Below are 25849 nucleotides of genomic sequence, written 5' to 3'. Positions count from 1 at the left end.
CCTGCAGTTATCTACCCTTTCAAAGAGTTAATTCCCCTCCTGTCTGTAGGCTCCCTTTAGCTATTGAAATGCTGCGATGAGCTCACCCCACAGCCTTCTTTTCTCCAGGCTGAACAAGCCCAAAATCACCCCTTTGGAATATTAGAGAATAATTTCAGAAGCAGAGGAGCCATTTAGCTTGCATGGTGGGAGCTGAGCTCTTTATAATCACCTGAATGTTCTGTGCTGTGTCTTTTTCTGTAAACCTGTGCTGGTTTCTTGGTCTAGTTGAAAGTAAGAACAATTCAGAATTTATGCAGAGCAGTTGGTGTGTCAGAACTCAGAGCTTCCATGGTCTTGCATCAGCTCTTCCAGCAACATCACTGGGAAACCAAGTGTAAAATCCCTTGTTTGTTCATTCAGTGCATCATTGCCACAGTCAGCGTTACTGAGGGGATACAAATGCTATTACCTGTTCGTTTGTGTCCTTCTGACAATTGGATGTTTCTACTGTTTTTCCCTGATTATCTGCTCCTTTCCCGAGCACCATCATCAGCCATCTTCTCAATGAATGTAAGGAGCCATCCACTCAGTGTAGCAAGTAAGCCATTTTATATAGGCGATATATACTGTCATTTTTTTTTTCTACTTCAGCTATAGCAAGCTGCTTAAATACACCAATGTGTGGAGGTGTTTTAAAGTGAGTTCAGTTCTCTGCTTAGCAGATCAGACTGCTTTGGTATTTTCAGATCTTCTTCGTATCTCTGTAGCTGAGACCAAAACCCTGTGTTGGGTTCTGCTACTGGTCTGGCAGCCTTCACCGCCTAGGAAAAAAGGAGAGATGTTACAGAAGCAATGGAAGTTATCATGCAAACTGATTTCTTCTTCTTAGGCTTTTGAGAAGATTTATTTTGGTTTTGATTTTGTTACGGAATAATAAATGGATGTTTTTGATGACCTCACTCTGTGCTTGCATATGTTCCTTGTTATGCAATGGATTCGTGGACAAGACATGAAAAGGAGATGTTGGGTTTGCTGGAAATGTGGATGTCTCTTACAAAGACGGTGAAACTCGGTCACATGTCTGAAAGCAGAGCAGTTATCTGTATTACAGACATCACAGTGTGTGTACATATACCAAATGGGTGAAGGCTGAAAGATTGTGAAGCATCTGTTTATTTGTCCTATTTATTAGACAAGCATCCTAATGAAGGTGAGATGCTATTATTTGTAGCTAGCTAGCCTCTAGCTGTTTAGCAGGCCTAACAGATGGTGTTTCTTTGCTACATTAGGCTGTCACACAGATGATATGCACGCAACAGCTTTAGAGCAAATCCTGCAACATGACTTCTGCAAATGCTCCTTTTATTTTCACTGATCTGCTTCACATCTCTGTCTTTAGCTCCATTTCTCATGAATAAGCAAGTGGTAGGGGAAATGTTCATAAACAACCCTGAATGCATCTGTTGCTACCAGTGCTTAAAACCTATTTGGATCTGTAAGTCTGTTTGTCCCCTAAAGCCGATATTGCAGATTTATTTTTCCAAGTGGGGGGTGAAAAAAAAAGTATGGTTGAAATTTATTCAAATATCGAGTGTCTAAATAATTGATCATAAACAGGGGAGAGCACCAAGGCACCTGCGAGATGTGAGAAATCCTAGAATCACTGAGGTTGGAAAAGACCTGTAAGATCACCAAGTCCAACAGCTGACCCCAGTGCCACATCCGCACAGATCGTAACACCCCAGGAATGGTGACTCCGCCACCTCCCCACGCCGATGCCTGCCCGTTCTTTATCCTGACCTCCACCCTGAGCCACTGCTCCTGTAAGCATCGCATGCAGTGCCCAAAAACTGAGCGTCACTGTGGGTGTAAATGCAGTACCTCGAAGGCGTCCTTGAGCGGGAGGTTTCTGTGTCTCATCAGGTACGCGGTGCAGATAGCGGCGGATCTGCTGCGGCCGTTCTTGCAGTACACCAGGCACTTCCCGCCGCTCCTGACAGCTTCTTCTATGGCGTCGCTGCACCGCTCAAAATAGCGGTACAGGTCCTCAGCCGGGTCGTCGAACACAGGCACGCGCATGCCTCGGGCCTGCTGGAAGCTGGGGAAGGGCTGCTGCCTGGTGACATTCACACAGAACGTGACCCCCTCTCGCGCGAGCAGCTCCGCGTTGCAGGCCGTCCTGGCGTTGCTGATGAGCAGCGAGGCGGTCACTTTGCCCACTGCAGTGCTGCTGGCCGAGGGCGCGGTGTGCCCGGCACCCGCAGCGCTCTGCCTGCCGCCTCCCAGCAGCATGGACGGCTTCAGCCCGCAGCCCTGCTGTGCTATATTTAGTCCCTCCGTGCAGGCTCAGGGTGAGGGATGCAGGCGGGTCCTAGTGCCTGCTGTGCTGCGAGAGCTGCGTTCCTACGAAGCTAAAACCCCGGCGTCAGGTTGAGTTCAAAACAATTGGATGCGTGCGGCCCCTATTCCTGTAACAGTTCCTTACAAAAAGGTAAGAGTCCTCCTAGCAGGGAACGCTGCTGCCACCAGCGGTGCCTTGTGGGGCTGAGACCAGCATCCCTTGGCCCTCACCGGCACCACACTCCTCTGAGCACCCAAACTGCCCCAGGTGCAGCTGGATGCAGCAGCACAGCCCTTGCTGCACATCAGCACAGGTGTGGCTGTGGAGCTGTGGAGGTGTTACCTCCTGGTGGAGGTGATGTTACCTCCTGGTGGCGGTGATGTTACCCCCCATGGAGGCGTATGTTACCCCCCAGTGGAGGCATTGCCTCCCGGTGCAGGGTCAGGGCTTCCGTGCACGGCCAAGCACTGATGGGCACAGGAGGTGCCAGGGTTGATCTGCCCCCGTGTCCCCACACTGAGCATTGCCTTGCCTTGTGAGCACACCCCTGCCTAGTGGTGAGGCAGCCAGGAGCCCGAGGCTGAAATCTGCTGATGGCACAAAGATGAGCCTGGATCATGGCAGTGGGATGACATGGGCTGGTAGAACTAGCATGAAGTAGAAAACCAGAAAGTAAGACTGCATGGCTGCATGCATGGTGCAAAGGCATATTTTTATTTCATAGCAGAGAGCTAAGAAGCCAACCTGCACACACGTGCCATCACACAGCCAACAGCAGCATGCCAGTGACCCCAGCCCCACTGTGAGGGCAGCAGCTGGCACGGGCACAGGGCCGAGCATCCCACCCGCCTGCTGGATCGCCTCATCCTGTCACTGCCTTCGTCCCAGGCTCTGGGTGCCTGGCTGCAGGAAGGCCCTCGTGGCAAGGGAGGTGCCTTTCAGCCTGGGGGCCTGGGTTGGAAAGGAGAAAATGTGTCAGGGGAATGCAGCCATGACACTGCCCAGCCCAGTGACAGCTGAGAGAGCCATAGTGCTGCCCAGACATCCCAGGCACACAGCACCCACCTGGCAGTCAGCAATGCCCCCCGGGACTGTGCTCCTGGCTGCGCCATGCTGAGCTGGAGGAGGCTCTGCTGCTTGAGGGCGCCTCCCTGCAGGCCTCTGGCCCTGCTTCCAGGCACACCCTGTGCACAGCGCGTTGGTTAGGAGCCTTCGTGTGAACACTGCCAGGGCTCTACTTATCAGATGTGAACAGGTTGGTTCCCCCCAGCATGGAAGGGCGCTGGCTGCTACATTACCGTCCTTGTCCCGCGCTGCCTTCTCTTGCCTGCCTTTCATGGGTTTCCTTGTGCCCCCGAGTGCCATGTGATGAACACACTGCACTTCAAACCTGCATGCAAGAAGGCACTGGTGTGACGTGAAGTAGCACAGGTCCTGTCCAGAACTCATTTGCTCCCAGTGCCACTTCAGCCATCCATCAAGCAGCCCCAGGGCCACCCTGGGCCTGGCAGCACACAGCAGCACAGCCAGCAGCCCTGCATGTGTACAATGAGCTCTGCCCCAGCGGAGGCTGCGTGCCAGGGGTGTGTGAAGCAGCCCCCTCCCACAGCCTAGTGTTAAGTGGGCACTGGGAGCAGCGCCTTCCAATGAAGCTGCCCCGAGCAGGGTCAGAACAGGGCTGTGGGCACCCACACTCACTCTGGAAAGACGATGACGCAGCCTGAGCGTGTCAGGGAAGCAGGAGCTGCTGAGTGAGGGATCGCTGAGCTCGGCACCCCTGGGACCTGCAAGAAAGGCACAGAGCTGGGGGGCGGCAGGGCTGGAGAGGGGAGCTCTGTGGTGAGCTCCTGTCCACATCAGCCCATCCTAATGAGTGGGCGCTGTGTGAGCACGGAGTGGTGTTTGCTGAGCTGGAGCCCAGCCTGAGGGGCTGCCCAGGTCAGGGCTGGCCAAAAACAAGGGCTGGTTGCAGATGCTGGCCTGCAAAGGGAGTGGCACCACTGTGGAGAACCTGAACACTTACTCTCAACAGAACTTCTTTCAAGGTGTCTTCCCCTGCCATCACTTCCAGGAAGTCACAGTAGAATTTCATTTGCACTTGGGCACCTTCGATGAGGAGCATACCAATATCCTTCAGGATGAGTGCGACGTTCCTTCCCTGCGCGATGCAGCGAGAGAAGAGGGACATGGTGGCCTGGATGCACCCCACCACTCTTTTTGGAGACACGAAGGTGGCTGCGGCTATCTGAGTGTACTGCAGCGGCTGCAGTACTTTGTTGCCTGGAAAACCACACAGAAGGGATGGGGCAGCTCCACAGCCACTCGTCAGCAGGCTGCAGCCATGCTGCAGCCCCCGGGCCCTGAGGATGCCTCGCTGCAGCAGGCACAGGGCTGAGCAGCATCTGGAGCCAGCGGTCCTGCAGGTCCCGGGACCTGATCTCTCTGGGCACGTTTGCAGGGGTGCTGGCTGCTGCTGGTGTGGCACACAAAGCCCACTGTGGGACCTGCTCTGCAGTGAGCAGCTTGGTTGTGAGCAGCATCAGTTACTCTCCAACCTGGGAGAGGAAAGTGAGAGGTCTGCTTGCCCAGCCACGCGGTGGGGAATGTGCACCACCCAGCACTGCAAGGAACACGTCCAGAGGACAGCTCACCTGGCACGTATGCCTTGTCATCCTTCAGGTGGTGACCTTCAGCGAGGTTCCAGGCCAGGTGGAAGACAGGTCTCTGCACAGCCAGGTGGCCATCTCCAACCTGCACCCGCTCGAGGATGGTGTCAAAGGAACCAAGGGTGGGAATACGGATGCCCTATGGGCAGATGAGACCAACAGAGCAGCGAGGTGAGGACAGAGGCTGCCCTGTTGGAAGTGGGGGGGCAAGGAGCTGCCAAGTCCCTTGCTTCCCATGGGATGCCACGGGACTCGGCATCCAAAGGGGTTTCCAACAGCTTGGAGATGTGGCCACACTTGCATAAGGCTTTATTCTCCCTTGGTCGGGTCTCCTGGGCTGAGGACCCTGTTGGCAGGGGCAGATCCTGGTTGGGGGAGAGAAGGGTGCAAGCCCACCTTGTGCTGCAGGAGCTGCTGGCGAACATGGGCAGCCACGGTGTTCCAGACGGCGGCTCTCACTGGGCAGCAAGTGAAGGCCAGGTCACGATCTGCACCCGCAGCCCTGCAGCCCACCCTGGCCATGTGCAGGGACACGGCCGTCCCTCACAAAGAGACATCCCAGTGCGGGGTGCAGCACTGAGTCATGCCCTTGTGGCACTGGGCTGCGTGGGAAGTCTGCCGGGAGCCTGGCATGGCAACACAGCACCAGCAGGTTACAGACATGCTCTTGCAGGTGCCTGCAGAGAGCCTTACCTGCGGCAGTGAAGGGCGGCACCATAGGGCCCCCCCAGCCAGCGTCCCAAAAGACTTTCCGTGGCCATGTTCCCCTGGCATGGTGTTTGCCCACAGGGAGAGACAGCGGGGAGCGCACTCGGGAACCACAGCAGTAGCACCCTGCCTCCCTGTGTCCGCTCCCCATAGTGCAGTGCTGTGCCGTCAGGGGCTGCCCGGGTTGGTGCGGAAGCCGTGACACAACAGGGCCCCTTGTTGCCTTGGCAGGGCCCGGTCCCCTTCCATCTGGGGGCACCACACGTCCCCCGCCCTGTGCCTGTCTGGTGGGAGCGGTGAGCCTGTGATGGCTGCTGCTGGACGTGGGGACCCAGGTACAGAGCAGCCCGGTGCTGTGCCCCACAGCTCACAGAGCTTCTGCAGCTCTTGTGCTGCTGCAGGGTTTTCTTCCCACTCTTCCCACCTTTCCCACTGAGCTGTGGCTGCTCGGTACCAAAGCTGTGACCTTTCCTTGAGGGCTAAGAACTCTCCACCAAGCCAATGGCAGCAGCAGCCTGGTGGTTGCTCTGTGTTTGTGGGGCTGACAGTGCAGGGCTGGGACCGCTCACTTCAGCATTAGCAGATGGCACGGCTCCTGCACTGGGGTACCTCACTGTGGGGCTGCGGATGGTCAGCGGGGCTCCAGGGGATGGTATCTGCAGGCAGTTGCCCTGCAGTGGGTCTGTCATGGCAGGAGTGCTATCCCTTCCCACTGCACACTTCGCAATGTTGTAGAGTTAGTTTGGAGGTGTATGGTGTGCAGTGTATTTACAGACCAACAGAGGTGTTTGCAGATGGTTTTAATCCACGCAGAGCTGCAAGTCACTGTTATTTAAAGTTATCATCAGGCACAGAGGAGGCAGAGGACATGATTGCTCTGCAAATAACTCCAGCAGAAGAGCACTATCTCCACATTTGCCCATACTTATAAAATCTGTGCACGTGGCACCTAGACAGCTGTAACTGCAGGACACTGAGCTGAATAAATACCTACTCAGTTAGAGGGATCACTCATTGTATTAGATGAAAGTGATATTTGCATCTAGGCAGGTAAATTTTGTAGTTTCCAGTTACGAAGTCTCGCTCTGACACTTCAATAGCTGCTTCTGATATGTTGCCTTGACCCTGCATCCAGCCACTTCTAGGAGGGGAAGGTGCAGAGCAGAAGCACAGATCTTTCTGCTAAATCATTCAGACTCCAGCACTCGCTTGGGACGGCACATCCACATCCCTGCGGCGGCCCTGCGTTCAGCTCCACTTCTGTGCTCTGCCAACGGCTGCACTGGTACATGGCCACTGTAGATAATGAGCCCAACACTTGGCTGTGACACACCAAGGGCATTTCTGATTCTGTGTTGTTATGCAGTGACTTTTTGTGCCTTTCTATGAGAATGTTCAGAATACCTGCTTTGGTGACCTGCAGTCACTATGTCTGGTTTGCACATACACTGCACCCATAAAACCCTAGCTCTTGTTTTACCAAGTTACATGGCATTGCTGGTGAGGGAAACCCATGACTGAGGGTCATCCCTCAGGACTACTGAACTGGCCTTTACCTCTGCCTTAAAAGGGAGGAAGAAACCAAACTCAGCAGAAATGGAGAAGTAATCAAAGTGCCCCGTAAGTACAGATTTGTCTCCAGCCTTTTTATTTATACAAGGATTCAAAGAACATGTTTTAACTTTTTAGATAAACAGTGCAAGAGAGTTACAAGTACCTTGGTAACAGAAAGAAATAGGTAACTGTCCAGCTATGCCAGTAAGTGAAATAATTCTGTCTCCTGCAGATAGAAATGCATCTGTTTTAAAGCAAAGGTGGCCGTGAGATATTTGCTCTGCCTTAGCCCCTCCCAACCCACTGGAAAAAACAGGCAGTTTGTCATCTGCAAATGGTGAGCAGCTGCACTCAGCCCGTGGGGACCTCACCCTAAGTTAGAACGTAACATACGTGTTATGGCACAGAAAAGCAGGCTGAAGGACACAGACCTTTGGGAATCTGCTATTTCTGGTTCTCCCTTTTACAAAGACAGGAGACTTCATTGATACACCTCTATAGACCACAGCTCCGCACCCTGAGGACGAGGCCCTTCCAAACAGACCCAACACCACTCTCACCCTCAAAGGGTTAACTGCTCCTGCTATGTTATTGTTGTACCAGAGCTGAGAGTGTGGACTATCTAACTGTTAAAGCATTAATGGGACACGCTGAACTCTTGGTTAAAGTGTGCTCCTCTCAGAGCCCAGAGGGAGCTGGTTAGTGTGAGAGGCTGACAGCAAACACTCACTTCATGGAGCTGGAAATGATGAAGACTCCTTCCGAAGCTCTACTACACAAAGCACGGATCCTCAGCACTTGTTTTTAAAGCTCCAACACAACCCTTCTTTGAAGCGGCTGCAATGTTTTAGTGCCTTTTCCCCTTTTGCTTTGCTTTGAAACTTTCTGCAGTTGTGGAAATCTACGTAACTGAAGGCTACATTTGTGTTGGCAATTCTAGTTAAAGGAAAAAAAAAAACGACAGGAGCTCTTCTGCACTTCCAGAGCTAAGTAAACCTGTGTAAGCCCATGGCTATTGTTTATCCATGGCTGTACACGGCTGAGCCTCACAGCACTGCCAGGAGCACTGGGCAGGAAGGGCACAGCAGCCCACACCCCCACACTGCCACCCAGCACCAGGCACCCCCTGCCCAGCCCCGGACCTGCAGCTCTGCCTGCAAAGGGACGAGCTCTGCACCAGCTGTTAGCACTGCCTTGCTTATGTTCCGATCCTCTCTTTACAAACTGCTACATGTTAAAAACAAGTTTTGGGCACAGCCAACTGCCACAGGCTGACTGCCAGCAGAGCGCGGCCCTAAGGTAGGGGGTGATGCTGCGTGTGCCCGTGTGAGCTCTCACAAGCAGTCACAGTGCTCTCATCAGTACACAGCCCCTGGTCTTTCTAATAATAAAAAGAAAAAAAAAAAAAAAGGCATTCATACCCATGGCTGGAGCCAGACGAGGCAGAGGCAGCACAACTATCTGTCCAGTAAGAAATCCTACTGTGCATACTTTCATCTCTCTGTTACCTTTTATGGTACTGCACTGCAGGTAGAAATTGGACCATTATTACTTGGGTAAAAAATGGCTTTCCAACTAGCATGCAAAGAAAAAATACCCCAAACCCAACCCCTAACACTCATTCCCAGTCACTTAGATGTAGGAGCCCTACATTTAAAAACGTCATCAGCTACGAGCTCTAGTCAAGAAACCCATTTGTGACCTTTCCAAAGAAAAAGGGAGTTCTACATTTTTGGGTCCAACAGTCACTGCCAAATCGTTTCAGTTCAACCCACCACATCTGCTCACACTCCCGTGCACACAGATGGAAGTGAAGGGCCACCTCTGCCTGGTTCAGCAGTACAGAGGGAAACCTTGGAGGAGCCCCTGAATGCAGTGCCTGCACAGTGCAGGCGCGCTCGGTCTCCCCACGTTGCTCTCAGCCCAGCAGCAGCACGTTATGCAGCGCTCTGGCCGGCGGCTGGGTAACAAGATCAGGGGAATTGCATATTCCGCTGCAGGCGGTACGAGAGCTGCCCCTGGAGGGGCTGCCAGGAAGCCTCTCTGCGAGGGCTCAGTTCAGCCCTACAAGCCAGTTTTGTGGCAATAACAAAAGTAAAACAATGAGGTATGGAAAGAAGGGCCCAGCATTGGGGAAGAGACCAAGAAAGAAGAAAACAGCTCGAGCACTGCCAGAAATAGCGAACAACCGAAACCTTTATCTCCTCCCTCTATTTTTTTTTTTTCCTTTTCCCTTTTTTTTTCTTTTTTTTCTTTTTTTTTTTGCCAAGGTGAAGTACGTCTGTCCTTTTGTTGGTTGGTTTTGGCAAAGTGAAGCCCTCGGCCGCAGTCTCTTTCCTGGCTGTCCTGCTGAGTTACCGCCACAAGTGCTGCGCGGCAATGGAAGCCCCCGAAAGGAAGAGGAGGAAGGCAGAAGGCAAAGATCTGCTGCTGGCCCCAATGACGCCGCGTCCGGACTGCTTTGGGATAGCATGCGTTTCTGGCTGTCTGGTGCTGGGGCTCTTAGAAAGTCTTTTGCCACAGACGTCGTCAGGACAGCTGTCACCACTGCCTGAGCCGCTCATGTCGTCACCTGTGCAGAGACAAGAGGGGTGAGCACAGCCTGCCTTGGGGTGCCCACCCTGCCTTCCTGTTGTTCCCTGGCAGGGACAGAGGATGCGCCTGCTGAGAGCAGACAGTTATTGATTCATTTGGACTCCCCAGCCGCAATCCTGCAGAGCCTGGCCACCAGCTATGTCCCCCACTATGGGAATGCAAGCCAGGAGCTGATCCCCAACAAACTCAACCACCTGCTGCTGCAGCAGCCATAGGAACATAGGAACAGCTGCCCCATCAGCCAGGCTGGGCTGGAGCTGGGGAAAGCACCTGAGTTTTCAGCTCTAGGCCAAAAGCAGAGCAGCCCCTGAGCATCCTGCAGCAGGTTGGGTGCACCTGAACAGAGCCTCTGCAGCCTGTAGGCAAAAACCAGGTGACCACCACCCCACTGTGCTGCAAGGCCAAATGCACAGCCCCAGCCCAGCTCTGCTACTCACTCGCATCTTGGAAATCCACATCATTCCCGATGTTGGCGTTGCCCAGCCGGTTTGTCATGATCTTCAGCTGCATGATTTGCTGGCGAATGGTCATATCTGGCTTGGTGATGTCCACCTCCACCTCTGGGTTGTTAATCTGATTAGCTAAGCCATCCCCCATCACTTCAGGCAGGTAACTGTGAAGGAAGGTGACAGGCTTACACAACTACCCCCAGCTAAGCTCAGCTCTCCCCAGTACAGATACCAGTGACAGTGCAGCCTCTCTGAAGCGCAGAGAAGCATGGTCAGTGGTGTTGGGTTGTTGAATAGCCCCAGGCAGGGAAAGAGTGCCTGTGCCTGCAAGATGCCGAGCAGCAGGGGCTCTGCAGATGGCCACACCAAGGATGCAGGGGGCACAGCCTGTGCAGGAAGGCTCTTGTATTGACATAGGTGGCTCTAGGGATGGCCAAGCTCTGCTGTCACGGTCAGAATCAGAGTCTGGGGCTCATCCTCAGGCCACCTCAGCTTCTGGGAGGTGCAGCATCACTAGCCCAGTGTGGGAAGAGGTTTGCTGCTCTAGGGCCATGTGCAAGGCTGAGAGATTTCTCTCAGGCTGGTACCCATAGAGCTACAGCGATGTTCCACTCACTGTGGAAAAACTCTGTCCATACAGGATGCTGAGGAGCACCTACTGCTGTTACTGCTGCAGCAGAACAACAACAGGATTGAAATTCCCAGGCACCGGTTTCAGAGGAAAAGCAGCGTTTCTCTGAACAGGGGCAGACCGTTCCCCTCAGTCTGAGTGAGCAGAGGTGGCTGATGAAGCGTAACTGCCTTTTATTAAGCCCTACCACTCCCACCACCCTACAGCAGTGCTCTCCTGGCACCATGACCCTCTCCATACCTGCCCTTGGTCATCCCATTCCAACACTTGTCATCCGCTGCTGAGCTGGCCATTACTTTTTTGCTGCACAGGACTCCGGGCAGGGTGACCCAGTAAGACTTGAGAGCTGTCAGATTCCCTTTGGCATCCAAAACCTATGAACAAAGATGATGCTCAGGGCCAGAACAGCTCTGGGTCATCCCAGGGCTGTGGAAAGGACTCTGACTTTTTCCTCTTACCATCATACAGTCTGAATTTATGCAGAAAGGAAGTGTCACCAACTTTCCCCTGAAGACCAACCCTCAACCCAAGCTCTCAGGGCTGAAGAATACATGCTAATGATTGTTCTGGTACTGTGGGGATGACAAGGAGAAGATCCTTTACTGGAAGATAAGGGCAATGCTGGGAAGCAACCTCAGTGGGAACCAGCAGAGGTCTGTTAGGGTGGGACAGAGGACTGTAGGGCCTCTGAAATGCCAGGCCATGAGCACATCATGCAGTCCATCATCTACAGAGTCCAAAACCTCCACAGAGGAACACGTGCTCATGGAACAACAAAGTCTCAGGTGCCAGGAACACAGAGATTGCCCACCCCAGAGACAGGGACCTCACGTCCCACTGCCCTGGCTGGATGCACTGTGCACACATGGCCAGCCTGGTGCACCAGCAGCAGAGCAGCTGTGGAGGCAAACTCACCAGCATCTCCAGTGACACTGCAGAGTATTTGGCTTCTAATGTGACCTTCCCCCGCCTCTTCTTGTCCTCACTGCTGGAGCCTTTTGTGCTGATTTTGGGATTTCCACAGCCTTGGAAAACCTGAAAAACAAACCAAATTCTCTATGCCATGCTTTGATACTATTTCCTTAATTCATTTGGACTCCACAAGTTATTTTTTTCTTAATATGTGTATCTTTCCCAATTGCAAGATCTCCCAGAGTCTGGTTTAGTTTCTGGTCAGGTTACTCTTGTTCCAAGACTCGTTTTCAACATACTGTAACTGTTTTTGATTACTGCTACCATGCAAAATGCTCAGCACAAACACAAAATTAGAATGTTTTTGGATGAGTCACTAATGTTGATATTAAATTACAGCTAGCAATTTTATCTGCCCCTATTATGATTTAAAAATAAAATTCTGGGAAGTCTGAGAAGAATAAGATGGGAATTGCTCACAGTCACTACATCAGTGATGGGGGCTTTGTAACTACAGCTTCCCTGATAAGAACAATAAACAGAGGGGGGACTACCCCAATGACTCCCATGATGGGCAAACACACTCCAGCAAATGATTACCCTCCGACCAGGAGAGCACTAAGTGAGTGGATATCTCAAGAGCTGTCAGGTTGGATGTTTCAAGGCCAAATGAGGATGCTAGGCAGATTTATCTTCTAACTTTGGGTATTTCCTGTTCCTGTCACCTACCTACCAGCCAGGCAGCCTTTGTAGCTGAGGGAAGGCAGCAGACTGGACTAGGCCTGGGCTTCAAGGATATGCCCTACGAGGAGCTACTAAAGGAACTGGGGCTGTTTAGTCTGGGGAAGAGGAGGCTGAGGGGAGACCTTATTGCTCTCTTCAAATACCTGAAAGGTGATTGCAGCAAGAGGGATTGGTCTCTTCTCACTGGTGACACGTGACAGGACGAGGGGAAATGGCCTTAAGTTGTGCCAGGGGAGGTTTAGTTTGGATATCAGGAAAAACTTCTTTACAGAAAGGGTTGTTAAGCACTGGAATAGGCTCCCCAGGGAGGTGGTTGAGTCACCATCCCTGGATGTGTTTAAAAACCGTCTGGATGTGGTGCTAAGGGACGTGATTTAGCAGAGGGCTGTTAGAGTTAGGGTAGTGTGGTCAGATTGCAGTTGGACTTGATGATCTTTAAGGTCTTTTCCAACCTGAGCAGTTCTATGATTCTGTGATTCATCTGACAGTGATACTCCACCACATCACTGTGCTGCGCTCAAACCAGAGCTTGCAGCTGCAGTAATATGCAGCTCCAAACATCCGCTACCAGTGCCACATTCTCCTGGCCACTAGATCTTACTGAGAACTTTATCAAGTAAGTTTTGTTTTTCCAGTCAAACACTGGAAAAACAACACTAGACTATACTAGACTATTTAATCTCTTTTGATTTTACCAGACATTCTATATGTCCCTTGGAAACATCCTTCTTTTCAGATGATGCCATCATGGACTTACTTTTATGCGTACAATTTCTTCCAACCTAACACTGAGAGAAAGAATATAGTCTTTCATGTTAGAAAATAAACCTAAAAGAGTACTTGGATACACACTCCCATTAGTGCTGTGACTTGTGCTAGTGAATTCCTGCTTGGTTAAGCAATACTTTTCTTCCTTCTCCTCTCCAAGATCCAGTTAGGGCCTGCCACACACCTTTCATCTGCATCTTAGCCCTAACTGCGGGATAGCTGCAGGGCTCAGGGAACGCCTGGGCAGAATCAGAAACCCTGGAGGCTCTCTCACCTGCAGCTATAGAAGTGATTGTGATTAATTGGATAAATACAGAAAAACATAGAAGACCACCAGAAAAAAAAATATTCATAATACATTTCTTGAAAGACAGGTGGACATCAGGAGAGCCCCTCCAGATGGACTGCTAAACTGCAGCTCTGTCCCACAGACAGCCTGATAGAATGGTGTTTCTATCACAGATCATCATCCCAAGGCAGGCTGAAGCAGCTGCCTTCTGTTGCTACTGTAAGAAGGACTGTGCACTTCCTCTAAATGCCCCAGCTCAGTCAGAATAGTTCAAGGCTCTTCAGAGACACCTGACAGCAAATACACCCTGTCGCCCACAATCATTGCACATGCAGTCCCACCCGCGTGTCTCTACCTAAGGAAAGCTGGCTGTGGCAGAAGAGCATTTGGAAATACCTGAGAAGGTTTTTGTCTGCCTAAGACAGTGCTTTCCTATCATTAAAAGAGTGTGCATCATCTCTCTTCTTTCATCTCCTTTACTCAATTCAACAACAAAAAACATTTGATCTAGGCAATTACACATGGTGTATCCTCAGGCCCAGGCACATGCTCTTACCTTGGCTGTGATTGAATCTTTGTTTTCTTGTAAGTTAGAAATAGCTTCAGAGATCCTCATGTGAATAGTCCCTATTACTGTGTCTACATTGTACGGTCCGTCAATCCGATCAGCCACAGCAACCAGGGCATCTGGTAAAATAACAGAGACATCCTTTCATCAGACAAAGCTTGTTAAAGCTCTGCTCATGCTGGGTGGGATACACAGTTGGCCTCTTGGAAGACTTGCTGGAGGATCTCTCTCCATTTTCACTGCTGTTCAAACTATGCTCATTTTCCTCCAGAATGGCACAGCTGTCTAAAGGGTGGATGGAGTGCCGAAGGATGGGAGCAACAGCTTCTGTGGCAGTGAAAGAGCAAGAAAAAGGAAATACCATGTACTAAAGGCAAAAGAGCAGGCTGTGAAGCCCACAATTAAACTGCTCAGTGGGACTGAGTGTGACTGAGGGCATGCCTGTTGCTCTCAGTTCCCCTTATCTTGAAAAGCTCTGTTCTCCAAGTGCTCCTGCCTGACCTGGAGGTGCCTGCCAGCATGGGTGTTTTGGGTCTGTGCTTGGCTTACCAAAAAAATAGCCTCTGCCTATGGAGAAGATTTTCAGCACTCTGTGGGTCTGAAGCAAAGACAGACTGTCTGCACACAGGTCATGGGGCACTGGAAAATGCTACACAGAGGAAGGCTTGGTGTCCAGCCAGAGTTAAGCAGGAGCTTTGGACAGGTCTCAAACGCCTAAATTAGGATTGTAACTAGGGCTGACTTGTCAGTCAAAAAAGCTACTGCTGAGCTGCTGCTGCCTCAGTTTTCTATCATTTCTGTTCCAGTATCCTGAAAGCCAGGCCATGTGTAAGCCTCATCAGAATTTAAGGACTTGGCAGCTTCTTGAGACCTCAGATGGCTCCCGTGTGGTCTTGCATTCCCCAGGACACACCAAATGCTTCCTGGCAGGACAAGAGATGTGGCAGAGAGCAGGGGTGGCCCTCACTCATCTAGAACAGAAAGTACTTCATGTCTCTGCAGCTTCTCCATATGGAAGAAAACACCTGTGATGGCTTCATGTTGATTTTCCTTCTCTGCACAGAGGGTCAAATCCCAGGGTCTAGGCTGAAAAACCACATCTTTCGTAAATGAACTCATTCTTTAGCAGTGATTTTTATCCTAGATCTTAATACCTTCTCCATCAGGCTGGCAGGAGACTGTCACAGCAGATGGTGTGATGTTGCAGAAAGCTTATTCAGCACACGTTCATTCTGCTGATATTCATAAGCAAGGAAACCACCAAGAGAGTTGTGCCCAGCAGTTCAACAGGGCATCAGTAGAACACGTCCTTCTTCCTACACCATCCCATAGCATGTAGTGCCACCTGTGATACTGCTTTAAAGCACTAAGCTGCACAGAGGCAGGGGCACAAATGGGGACCACCATCACTTCAAACATGCATTCAATCCCTTGTCTGAGTAAAGCAGTAGGACTCGGCAGGAAGGCCCCAAATGTTTTCCACGAGGTCCTGTAGATGTTGTGCAGAGGCACTATGTCCACAGTGGAAGCATTATGTTAACAAGGATGGCCTGATCCTGAGCCCACTGCTGTTAATGCATGCACAGCCCTCAAAAATATGTTCTCTTTGCTACTGCATGGTTAATGTTCAGGTCCTGACTGCTTCCACAGAATGACCAACCTGGAAAAGTACTAGAAGGGGATAGCACAAATCCACAGAAGATACCAGATCATGTTCACACAGCTCACAGCCTGTGCTCTGGTCTGTACTATAGGATTTAACAGTGTGCACAGTCACAGCCTGGAAATGTTATGTATTTACTTTCAGCACTTAAAAAAATATAAAGGTTTTGCTCATTAGCTTGAGCAAGAATGGAAACAGGGGCTGCATTTCTGAGTTCATGTGCTCTTTTTTCCCGCAGTCCTGATTTAATACCATTAAAAAGTGCTACTGGGCAGGCTAACAGAGAGTTAGCACTGATTTCTAAAGCTAAACATGCCATATGAGTCGATAATGTTTTTGTTTTCTGGGAAATAACATCTCCTGTAACATCAGAGAGCTTGCAGTTCATCTTTGCTGCCACTGAGGGGTTGCAGTGTCATCTACAAGACTACATTTTCAGGCAATTATAGCCTGCAGATGCACAAATGTTGAGATGGAGATATTTAGATCAAAGTCTGCATCCCCAAATTAGTGATAAGTTATATTTGACCACTTTCTATAAATATCTTTAGTTTGACTTACTCTGATTTGTCAAACTGAAAGAGAAACTCTGTTGTCACCAAGTCCTCTCCAGCTACATGGAAGGGCTTAAAGGTAAAGCATGGACAATGCCAGGGAACTTCTGCCTCTTCCTGCATGTTTTGCTCCAGCCCTTGATCAAACGATGACCTCTGGCAGTAAAACATACAGCCACAATTTAAAGAAAGCTCCAGTTTCCTCCCAGCCAACACCTCCTGACAAGATCAGTGTCTCTTGGCCAAGAGGAACCCTCAATAACTGCAGAATGCAATCCTGTCAAGCCGTGGGAGCAGCGTGCTGACCTTTCAGGAGCTGGGCAGTCACCCTGCCAGGAGAGCAGTGACAGCTAACAGTTGGCTTGCTGTGGTCAGAGAGGACAAAGCTTCATCAAAACCCTGGTGTAAACCCTTGGGGAAGGGAATATTCCCCCCCCTCTTCTGTAGCAGGCTGCCAATGGCAAGTACATCCAATTAGCCACAGCACACCGCCACTCGGTTCGTTAGCTCCTGGCAAGAGGCAGGCAGCTGGCCAATGCACTCTCTGAGCACCAGCCTCTGAGTGCAGCACTGAGATCCTTATTTGGCAGTGCCCCCTGAGAGGGAGGCTACACTGCAGTGGGGTTTTTGATGTTAGCACTCCAACCAAAATGTACAACCTGGGAGAGAAACAGGAGCTTTCTGGGCATCCAAAGAGAAGTGGAGAGCTTTCCTAATGCAAGCAGCCTCGCCTGACAGACTGCAGCAGGGGAGAGGCTAAGCTGTAACACCCTCACACTATTTTCCAAATGCTGGCCCTAACCAGCCTTACACCACACTCTCAGTCACACTGCAAGCCACTCTCAGCAGCTGTTCACATTCCAACCAGTGGCCACAGCCTCTGGAGAAACAGCGGAATGATACACGACGTCCTACAAGAGATGCCCAGGTCTGACTGGGCGATGCAGAACTGCCTACAGAACTGCCTGGTAGAAGCTCTCTGCTCTGCGTTGCACAGGGTAGCAGACCATATCACTGCAGTGATACTTCTGGCTTTCAGCTCAAGGAAATGGACACCTCTACACACATACAGCCCACTTTAAGAAGTACCCACCGTCTTAGCTGAGTGAAAAAATGAAAATGTGAAATGAGTGAAAAAGTGAGATGAGCTCTCTTCTCAGTTTAAATACAAGCCTAATTTTCCCATTCCTCATGTGACCTGTAACCTCTCCCTCCCATGTATTTGCTTTCCATTCAGAAGTATGCAATTCTGATCCCTTTGCTCTCCACCCATGGAAAAAGTTTATGGCTTCATGTTTCTAGACCATGTTCCAGGGAGGGCTGCCAGGGATTCCCATGTGCTCACACATGCTGCAGTGTGGATGAAGCAGCAGAACCTGTCCCTAAGCCTCAGCCCTTGGGAGGAGAGGACAGATGACACAAATGCAATGTGTGGGCAGCACCAGGTGAGGATGGGGAAGATGGAAACACCCGAACCCTCTGTTAGCCTGCCCAGTAGCACTTTCTAATGGTATTAAAGCCCAGAAGAACATCCTGCAATAGATTCTAGACTTCGGATCGCAGGCAGAGAAATAGTGGTGTTAAAGAGCCTCTTTCAGCTCTTCCAGTGGTCCCTTCTGTACTCTCCAAAGGACTCAGAGAGTTCGCAAGGTGCCATGAGGCAGTGAGGAGCCACCTTACCCATCAGGTACTTCCACTCGGTGTTCAGGTCAGCTTGGTTGGCCAGGCAGCCCTTCACCACGTTCAGGCAGTAGTTGCTGCACGGCCTCACGCTGGCCATGCCCCGGCAGTGCGGGCAGTACATCAGCTTCATGACAGCGCGGGTGCATTCGTGGCTGAGGGACACCTGGGGAGACAGAGTCAGAAACACGGGCAGTTGAGTGGGTCTGGCCCCTCGGCATGCCCTGAAAGGCAGGTGGCTGTGCCACCTTAAACCAAACCATCCCATGAGGCAGAGCGCAGGGATGCCATGCAGGGCCCCAGCCTCTGCAGCACAGAGGTCCCCATGGAGGTGCTGATGGAGCTCACTGCTCCCCTCTCTTGTCACTAAGTGCATCCTCCCCTCTCCTTCTTTGCTTGCATCCATTTCCAATTCTCTAATCATTCTTTCAAAATCATTTACAAAAAGAAATATCAAGTGTCTGGATGTAAGCCTTGGCTAGTACCACGCAGTTGTCACTGCTCCAGAGGGAAACAAACCGAAAATGCCTGACCCTCCAGCTGCTGCTGCAGCCCTGAGACTTGCCCCTCATCTCTTCACTGATAGTGAAAAATACCTTGAATACAGTCTTGTACATTTCTTCTGAAGGAAGAAGAAATTCTGAAAAGAAAGATTCACTTCTGGCCTTAAGACAACAAATCCCTCAGACACAGCTATGCACACCCCTGGCCTGGTGACTGGTGGCACTGTGTGGCCTTTTGGAGTGCTGGAAGCCGGGCTACTTTGCTTTGAAAGCAGGAGCATGGAGTTGCCATAATGCCACTCTGTCACTCTTGCAGGTGGCTCTCCCTGCAGGCGGACAGCCATGGGATGCTCAGTGCCCAGTGAGGTGGCAATCACTGCTTGCTCACGCCCTGCAGCCTGCCCTTGGACCTGCAGTTGGCATCTCCATGCACCAACCTGAGCCTGGCAGGGGCCAAGCATTCAGTCTCCTACCAGAGAGAATATTGATTTTCTCTAAGGAAGAGAGTAGGCTCCTCTCCTTTTCTCCAAGGAATTATCCACACCACCCGTTTGCAGCAGTGCTCCCTTTGCACAGGCAGACTGCAGAGATGAGCAGAAAGCAGAGGAACAAGAGGGCGAAGGAGCAATGTCACAGAGCGTTCTATGCCCATTTCACTTGGCAGAGCTCAGCTCCCCACTGTCCCACCCAGCCTGGCTCTGGGCTTCTGCACAGAGCAGAGGGAAGGCCCCCAGAGCTCCTCCCTGCAGGGCACTGATCCTGCACTGTCCTGCTGGCGGTCTGGGAGCACATGCAGGAACAGAGTCCTTCCAACACCTCCTTAGTCCTTGCTGAAGCAAACACTTCACGCTTACCAAGCATCGCACAGCTTGGAACACAGGTACCAGAGCTCACCTTACAGAGATGCAATTTTCAGCTGCATCGGCTGTGTAATGCCCTTGATTCCCCATGCTGACATGGAGACTTGACTTTAGCTTTAATGGCACCTATAGTCCTGCCTTAGCTCAGTGACATAGAAACTGCATAAAGATGTCAAGAAGAAATGCACGATGCATTGGAGAAGCCGTTTACCCAGGACCCAAAAAAAGAATATTACTGAGAGATGTGGCTCAGAGCCAAGGCACTCCTCATTCAGCTTCCAGGGGTATAAATAAACATGCCAAACAAAGCCAAGCCCAACCTAAAAATACTTTATTTCTATGTCACTGCTCAGTTAAAATCTGCATACTCTGTTCTGATCCCAGCGACATCAGTGGGAGCTGTCCTTGAAAGTGCAAATCCAGTGATGAAGCGATAAGGAAAAAATGTTATCTTCTAAAAAATACCCCAAGTGGGGGACAACTTGGTCTTGAGCAATGAATCATTTTAATTAAAGCTACTCTACAGCTGGAGATGCAGTAGCTGATTGGAGCAGCAATGAGCTAATGTAACGGGAACAGGTGGCTGCGGCACACAAAGCCCCGTGCCACCACCAGCACTGACACTGCAAGGAGGCTGTCGTCAGGTATTATCCCGTGACTGCGCCTTGCATCAGCAGCCGAGCTCTGTGCTTTTCCATGGCTGCTTTCCAAAGCCTGATGTGCCCATGCACGGCTGATGGAGCCACCCAGCCAGCTGCCAATTGCTGGAGGCAAGCACTTGGCCAGAGCAGAAAACAGCCTCCTGTGTGCGTGTCGGGAGCGGGAGGGGAGCTGACGGGTCTGCAGGGCTCAGGGCAGCGCAGTGCAGCTGGGACTGACCGCGTGCTGTGAGACACCAGCGCCCGCAGAGGGGCCAGCGGGGAATGAGCACACGTGGAGATAATACGAGGGAGAACTGAGAGCACACGTAGTTCTCGGCATTCAGACCGGTATTTGTTTCCCTCAATTTTCCCCCCTCCTGAGCAATGTTTAAATCAATTACAGTAAAATTAATGACTTTTGCAAGCGATTTGCTGAGAGGATGGGCTGGGGGATTAGTCCCAAGCTGGGTTCCTTGCAACCACCCCAGACAATTTAGAAAACATTCAGCCTACAAGGCTTCTAACCAAGAAGGCTCCTGCCAAGCAGCTCATTAATATGCTTCCAAAGCAAAGACTCACAGAAATGCAGGAGTTGAAGGATAAACAGTCACCCATTCCATCTGCCTGCATTAAGACATGTGCAGGGAGAACAAAGCTATCTGATTATCTAAAGCATGAGTTCAGAATGAACTTCTAAAATGAAGACATGGGGGAGGCAGAGCATGGAATGGGAAGAGCAGCTCAGGCACACGAGGCTGTCCTGCCCAGGCATGTGGGAACTGAAGGCACCTGAGTGTGGACATGCCGTGGGCTCCAGTCTCCATAGTGCAAGCCAATTATTTTTGACAGAATTGTCTGGAAAGTCCAAAGAACTAAGTTTGGGATGCAAAGAGCACGGTTGTGGGGACTAGTGACGAAGAGGCGCCGGTAACTGCGATAAGCTCTGCATTGTAACATCCAGGGGGTTGAGGGCATCTTTGATGACCCTCCTCCCCTGCCCAGCTCTGGAGGAAGGCTGAGCTGTAGGAAGCCACAGGCATCTGGCAGAGCAGCACCGAACTCCTATGGGACAGTGTGTGCAGCAGGTCTGGCCCCACAGCACAGATGTGTGTGCCTGCTCAGAGGTCCCTGGCTGCTCTGCACCCACACCCTGCAGCCAAGCTACAGATGCTGCCTTTGAAATGTTGGCTTAGATCAAGGGAAAGGAAAAAAACAAAAACCACTCCACCCAAATCCTTTCTCCTTTTGAAGCCTCCCTTGAAAGCAAATGAGAACCTACAGCCTAGCTGCAATGTGATGGGGCTCCTTGGCGTTCGGGGGCCTTTAAGTGCATCTGAAAGGCATTTAACACCAACAGAACAAGTGGAGCTCTCGCTGCTCTGTTCCTATCCCTGCTCCTCCTGCACGTTCATCCCCAGGCTGCTGTGAGCCATCTGTGCTTTGCGCCCCTGGGAGCCAGGGGAGGTGCAGGGAGGGCTCTGGGAACAGGAGGCCAGCTGAGGAAGGGAAAGGCCAGGCCAGTCCGTAAGGCCTGGCCGAGGCACTGCAGTTCTGCGGGCTGTCTCTGCTCTGGAGTTCCCCAAGAGCTCCCTGCTCGGAGCAGCTCAGGCCCTGCCTCCTGCCTGCCCCTCCAGTTGGCGCAAGGACAGCAGGGCACTGCAGGACCTGACAGCGCGCGGGGATCCCTGAGATGAGGACAAAATGCCTGTGTCAAATGTACATCAGATTGGGCCTGCATATATTCACAGGTATATTTTTCCGCTCTGAACGTCTTACTGTCTGGATGGCCGTTTTAAGCCCCAGCATCACCAGTTAAACCAGCACTGTCACACAGCTCACATTTCCGAGCCAAGTGATGCTTTCTTAAAGCCTGCAGGTCAGGGCAGCTCTTTGCACCGCCGCTGTGAGAAAACACAGCAGATCTGCAGTTTGCTGCTATCCTTGTGCACCTTTTATTTTCACGTTTCATCTTCACGGTCTCTCCGAGGAAGGATCCTCAAAGCACTGTGATCATAGGAACAGGGGGGGCTGTGATTTCCAACCCCAGGTGTGAACTGCACATCACGGCCCTGGCTTCGAGCACGGACAGGGCTGTGAGCACCCGGAGCGTGTGGCCAGCAGCTGCCTTGTGCACATTTGTGCCAGTCCTGCTGCAATTAGCACCTTGGTGTGTGTTAAACAAACCAAGACTTCCCATCTTTCCAAGTAAAACTCTAAAAGAAACAGCTGCGGGGCTGATGGAAATGCGATGCTTTCAAAGTCTAATGAATTGTATAATCACTGCAGTCATTATTTTGCATATTCCTTATAGAAATGCATGGCAGTGAGTTCATGGAGCACAGTGGGTTCTAAGCCTCACCAAGCCCATCATTTAAGATGCATCAGTCATGTTTCCAAAACCTCTTTTGAGGGACCTGAAAACAAGCCATGGCTTTTGGATGCAGCGGTAGGCACAGACGACCTGCAGCCAGCAGCCCTCCTGCTTCTTCCTCACTGCGCTCAGCTCAGTGCAGGGTGATGTACAGAGGACAAAGGCTGGTGCCAAAGATGTGTCCTTCGTGCTCCAGTGGTCCAGAGTCGGTGCTAAGCCTGAGGACAGACAGACTGCCTGGCTCCATCCCTGCCTGGGACAGATGCGAAGCCAGCCCGGCGGCCAAATGAGCATTGCAGGCTCAGAAAAAAAAATAAAAGAAATAAATGAAAGCTGGTGCACTCCTACCAACCTCAGGCAGCACAGTGGGCAGCAGCGACAGCCCGGCAGCCAGCAGCACAGTGCCTGCAGCGGGCAGTGCCAATGTCAGAGGCAGCACAGCCTGCAGGGATAGCAGAGGACAGGGCCTTGGGAGGTCATGGGACTTTGTGTCCTTGTTCAGTGCCACCTGCCTCCAGATGATAAAGGAAGGCTGACGTATGGATGTATAGATGGGTAGCCCTCATGCTGCTCTCCCTCTGTGGGGAGATGTTGCCAGACACCACTGTCCCTCCTCTGTTCATCTGATGCACTGATTTCCAGCTGGCACAATTTTCAGTCCCTTGAAAACCTGATTCAATTGCCTTTTAACCAGCAGGTAAATAAATAAGTATCTATTTGCATGCGCTATTTATATTATATTCTGAATACTTACAGGCTTTTTGCGGACAGAAATACTAGAAAGAAATACCTGAAAAAAAAACCATAAAGAGCCATACAGCTCACTCTGAATCCGTCCGAACAAACTCAGACCCCACTGCCTAACTCTGCCCAGCTTTACTCGGTGCTGTAAAGGAGCAGAGGGCTCCAAGAGGTGTCCACAGGGGACACAGCAACAGCTGGGCTGGGTGCTGACTAGAGCAGCCACTCTCTGCTCAGCCCTGGAAAACAGCTCTGGGAAAGGGACATCAGAATGCTGGGTCTGAGGAGGGAATCAGGCTGACTGCAACTTCCATTTGAAACATTTCCAGCCACGCAATTCCAGGTCTGATCTGCACAGGGACAGCTCTCTAAGAGAACAGGAGACATCACCAAAGGCAGCCCTGACCTCGCAGCCTGACCTGGTGGAAGTGTCCCTGCCCATGGCAGGCAGTTGGGGCTGAGTGGGATTTATGTTCCCTTCCAACCCAAGCCACTGTATGATTCTGTGATTCTGATTCTATGGTATTTAGGGAGAGGCTGAGTCTGAGGCTGATCTTCTGGATGAATGTTCTCTTATCAAAACCTGCAGAGCTGTCTCTAGGTGAAAGTGCTTCTGCCTGAGCTGGGGGGCTTGTTGAGCCCCAGAGGAGCACACAGATGATCTCTCTGAAGGAAATGCTGCCTCTTGGTGAGCACAGGTGCCAGGGGAGAGCTTCTGACCCTGTGAAGCAGCACGTCAACTCAAGAGAGATTTTACTTCAGCATCTTTACAGCTCCCTGGGGCTAAGGCAGTCTCTGCAGAACAGTGTCCTGCTGTCAAGTGCTGTAGCACAGAAACACACCTCTGTCAAGCTGTGAAAAGCCCCAGAGTGAAAGCTAGGCATTCAGGGAAAAGGAAATTATAAATGCTACTGCTTGCCAGTGCTCCTCCATGGAGCAACATTCTCACTGCATTTATTTACGAACATGAAGCCAACTGGACTTCACTGACACTTCAGGATCAAGGAGAGGGCAATTTTTATCAGTATAAAACTTCATTACAAAAGTGAAAGTCTTTAGGTGAAATAAAATGTATTTTATGGTTGCGTGCACTTGCTACTGATGCTCTGAATAAAGATAATACTCTAAGAGGATGGAGATGTGTCACATGTGAACACAGGACAGGAATTCATTGCGCTTGAGCTACTTAACAAAGTGATTTCCTAACTGTGAGAAAAGAGACTATATTCTTCACTTCATTTTATTCAATCAATTTTACAGATAATTCACCCAGGACAGAAGTCAGCTGTACATCCTTCCAAGTTATGAAAAACCCTGGGGAATGAGCAACAGCCACAGCTTTAAGAAAGATGAGGGCTGGGGATGATCATAATGTCTTTGTTAAATTCTTGTCTTGCTGGAAATGTGAATCATGCTAAGATAATCATTATTTTCCATATGTATCCAGCATGTTCATTTAACTACTAAAAACACTGCTACAAATACTATTTTGGGGCCTTTTTAATTGGAATTCAGTTTCAATCCAAATGTTGCTTGACCTACCATGTGTTTAAAAATTACTCATATGCTATATGGCAGAAAAGCTGCCATTTACCTTATCCTAACTGAGAGGTATAAAAAAGAAGACTGAAATGTATTGTAAGAGACAGTATTGCTTAAATTCAAATGTACTGGTAGATGACCTTCATCAATAAAACGAAACAGAGAGTTTAGTGAAAAGGCTTATAATTAGTAATGAAAATCACCATATTTTGTTTCAGCCTTGAAAGACAACCAGTCTTCTTTGAGAACATCTTCTTAGAAAAAGAAACGCACACAACTATTAAAATTGATGATTTAAATAAGTGTTTCTTGCTCACGAAGCTGCTGCTGATCCACACTGATCCCTACCATTGTGGGGAAACAGAATTCTGGAGCAAGCAGTAGCAGAGATGCAGCAAAAGAAAGACTGTTCCAATCACTCACTTTCTGCCAGAGGACCAGAACCTATTTGACACACCCTCTGCCTTTAGAAATGGAGCATCACTTCTTCACTTTTTCCGTGCCCTCACTGGGATTTGCAGGTTGTGCAGTCCTGGGGAAAGCAGAGGGCTCTGAATCCAGCCTTGTGGGCAGCCCCCCTCCCACCCATCAGCTCAGCCAGCTCCACACTGGGATGCAGGAGGCAGCAGCGTTGGACCGTGTGGTCTCACTGCAGCTTGGGGTACCCTGGTGCAGCCAAGATCGCCTCTGCTGCCAGCCCCTTTGTATTAAAGTTCCAACTAACACTTGGATACCTGAGCTGAATCGTAATGAGAGGGAGAAAGAAGAAAAGCAGTCAGGATGTTCCTGTTGATCATGTTGCATCTCTAATGAAGACTTTCTTCCCTTTTTATAAGGGGTTATCCCTCAACACTGCCATCCTTGCCATCTCAGTTTTCTTTCCCATCCCACAGCACCTCAACCCAACCACACCACAGGGGCACCTTCCTGCCCTCTCCACTGAACACAGTGATTGCTCAGGCCCCACGTGGGGCCCTGAGCAGCAGCTGGAAGCTAGCAAGCCCCCAGCACAGGCCTTCACCTGTTCAGATGAAGCTCTGAGTCGCAGCAAATGCTATTTTTGGGCAGCTGCCAACTGCATGGGAAA

The 25849-nt window shown here is 50.7% G+C and overlaps 3 protein-coding genes and 1 long non-coding RNA gene across 6 annotated transcripts in view; 1 reads left to right on the top strand and 3 right to left on the bottom strand.

Moving 5' to 3' along the window:
- Positions 1–663: 663 nt before the first annotated feature.
- Positions 664–2474, bottom strand: DUSP28 (dual specificity phosphatase 28). Its single transcript, XM_031605025.2, has 2 exons — positions 1864–2474; positions 664–803 (listed from the first exon to the last, which is right to left on the bottom strand). Exons 1-2 carry the CDS (start codon positions 2272–2274, stop codon positions 675–677), a joined length of 540 nt encoding a protein of 179 aa, XP_031460885.1. The 5' UTR covers positions 2275–2474; the 3' UTR covers positions 664–674.
- A 620-nt stretch (positions 2475–3094) lies between these two features.
- Positions 3095–5962, bottom strand: LOC116236400 (coiled-coil domain-containing protein 81-like). Its single transcript, XM_031605024.2, has 8 exons — positions 5683–5962; positions 5386–5447; positions 4975–5128; positions 4347–4603; positions 4022–4107; positions 3622–3713; positions 3389–3507; positions 3095–3274 (listed from the first exon to the last, which is right to left on the bottom strand). The coding sequence occupies exons 1-8, from the start codon at positions 5846–5848 to the stop codon at positions 3194–3196; spliced, it is 1017 nt and encodes a 338-aa protein (XP_031460884.1). The 5' UTR covers positions 5849–5962; the 3' UTR covers positions 3095–3193.
- LOC116236403 (uncharacterized) lies at positions 5924–7572 on the top strand. Of its 3 annotated transcripts, XR_016469526.1 has the most exons (4): positions 5924–6032; positions 6798–6982; positions 7268–7317; positions 7484–7554. It is a non-coding gene; the product is annotated as an uncharacterized LOC116236403 (long non-coding RNA). The 3 variants fall into 3 exon arrangements; XR_016469525.1 differs by lacking the exon at positions 7268–7317 and having other exon boundaries at positions 5937–6032; positions 7484–7572; XR_004168540.2 differs by lacking the exon at positions 7268–7317 and having other exon boundaries at positions 5949–6032; positions 6833–6982; positions 7484–7572.
- Positions 7329–25849, bottom strand: part of GPC1 (glypican 1) — a 162908-nt gene continuing 144387 nt past the window's right edge. The window contains exons 4-9 of the mRNA XM_031605023.2: positions 18105–18270; positions 14196–14326; positions 11842–11961; positions 11167–11300; positions 10284–10459; positions 7329–9823 (exon numbers count right to left, since the gene is read on the bottom strand). Coding sequence (XP_031460883.1) covers positions 9606–9823; positions 10284–10459; positions 11167–11300; positions 11842–11961; positions 14196–14326; positions 18105–18270 — 945 coding nt within the window. The 3' untranslated portion in view covers positions 7329–9605. The remainder of the gene's footprint in view (positions 9824–10283; positions 10460–11166; positions 11301–11841; positions 11962–14195; positions 14327–18104; positions 18271–25849) is intronic.

Source organism: Phasianus colchicus, chromosome 10, assembly GCF_987193195.1.
Source record: "Phasianus colchicus chromosome 10, bPhaCol1.hap1.1, whole genome shotgun sequence".
Classification (NCBI taxonomy): Eukaryota; Metazoa; Chordata; class Aves; order Galliformes; family Phasianidae; genus Phasianus; species Phasianus colchicus.
This window is presented reverse-complemented; position numbering and strand designations above follow the sequence as displayed.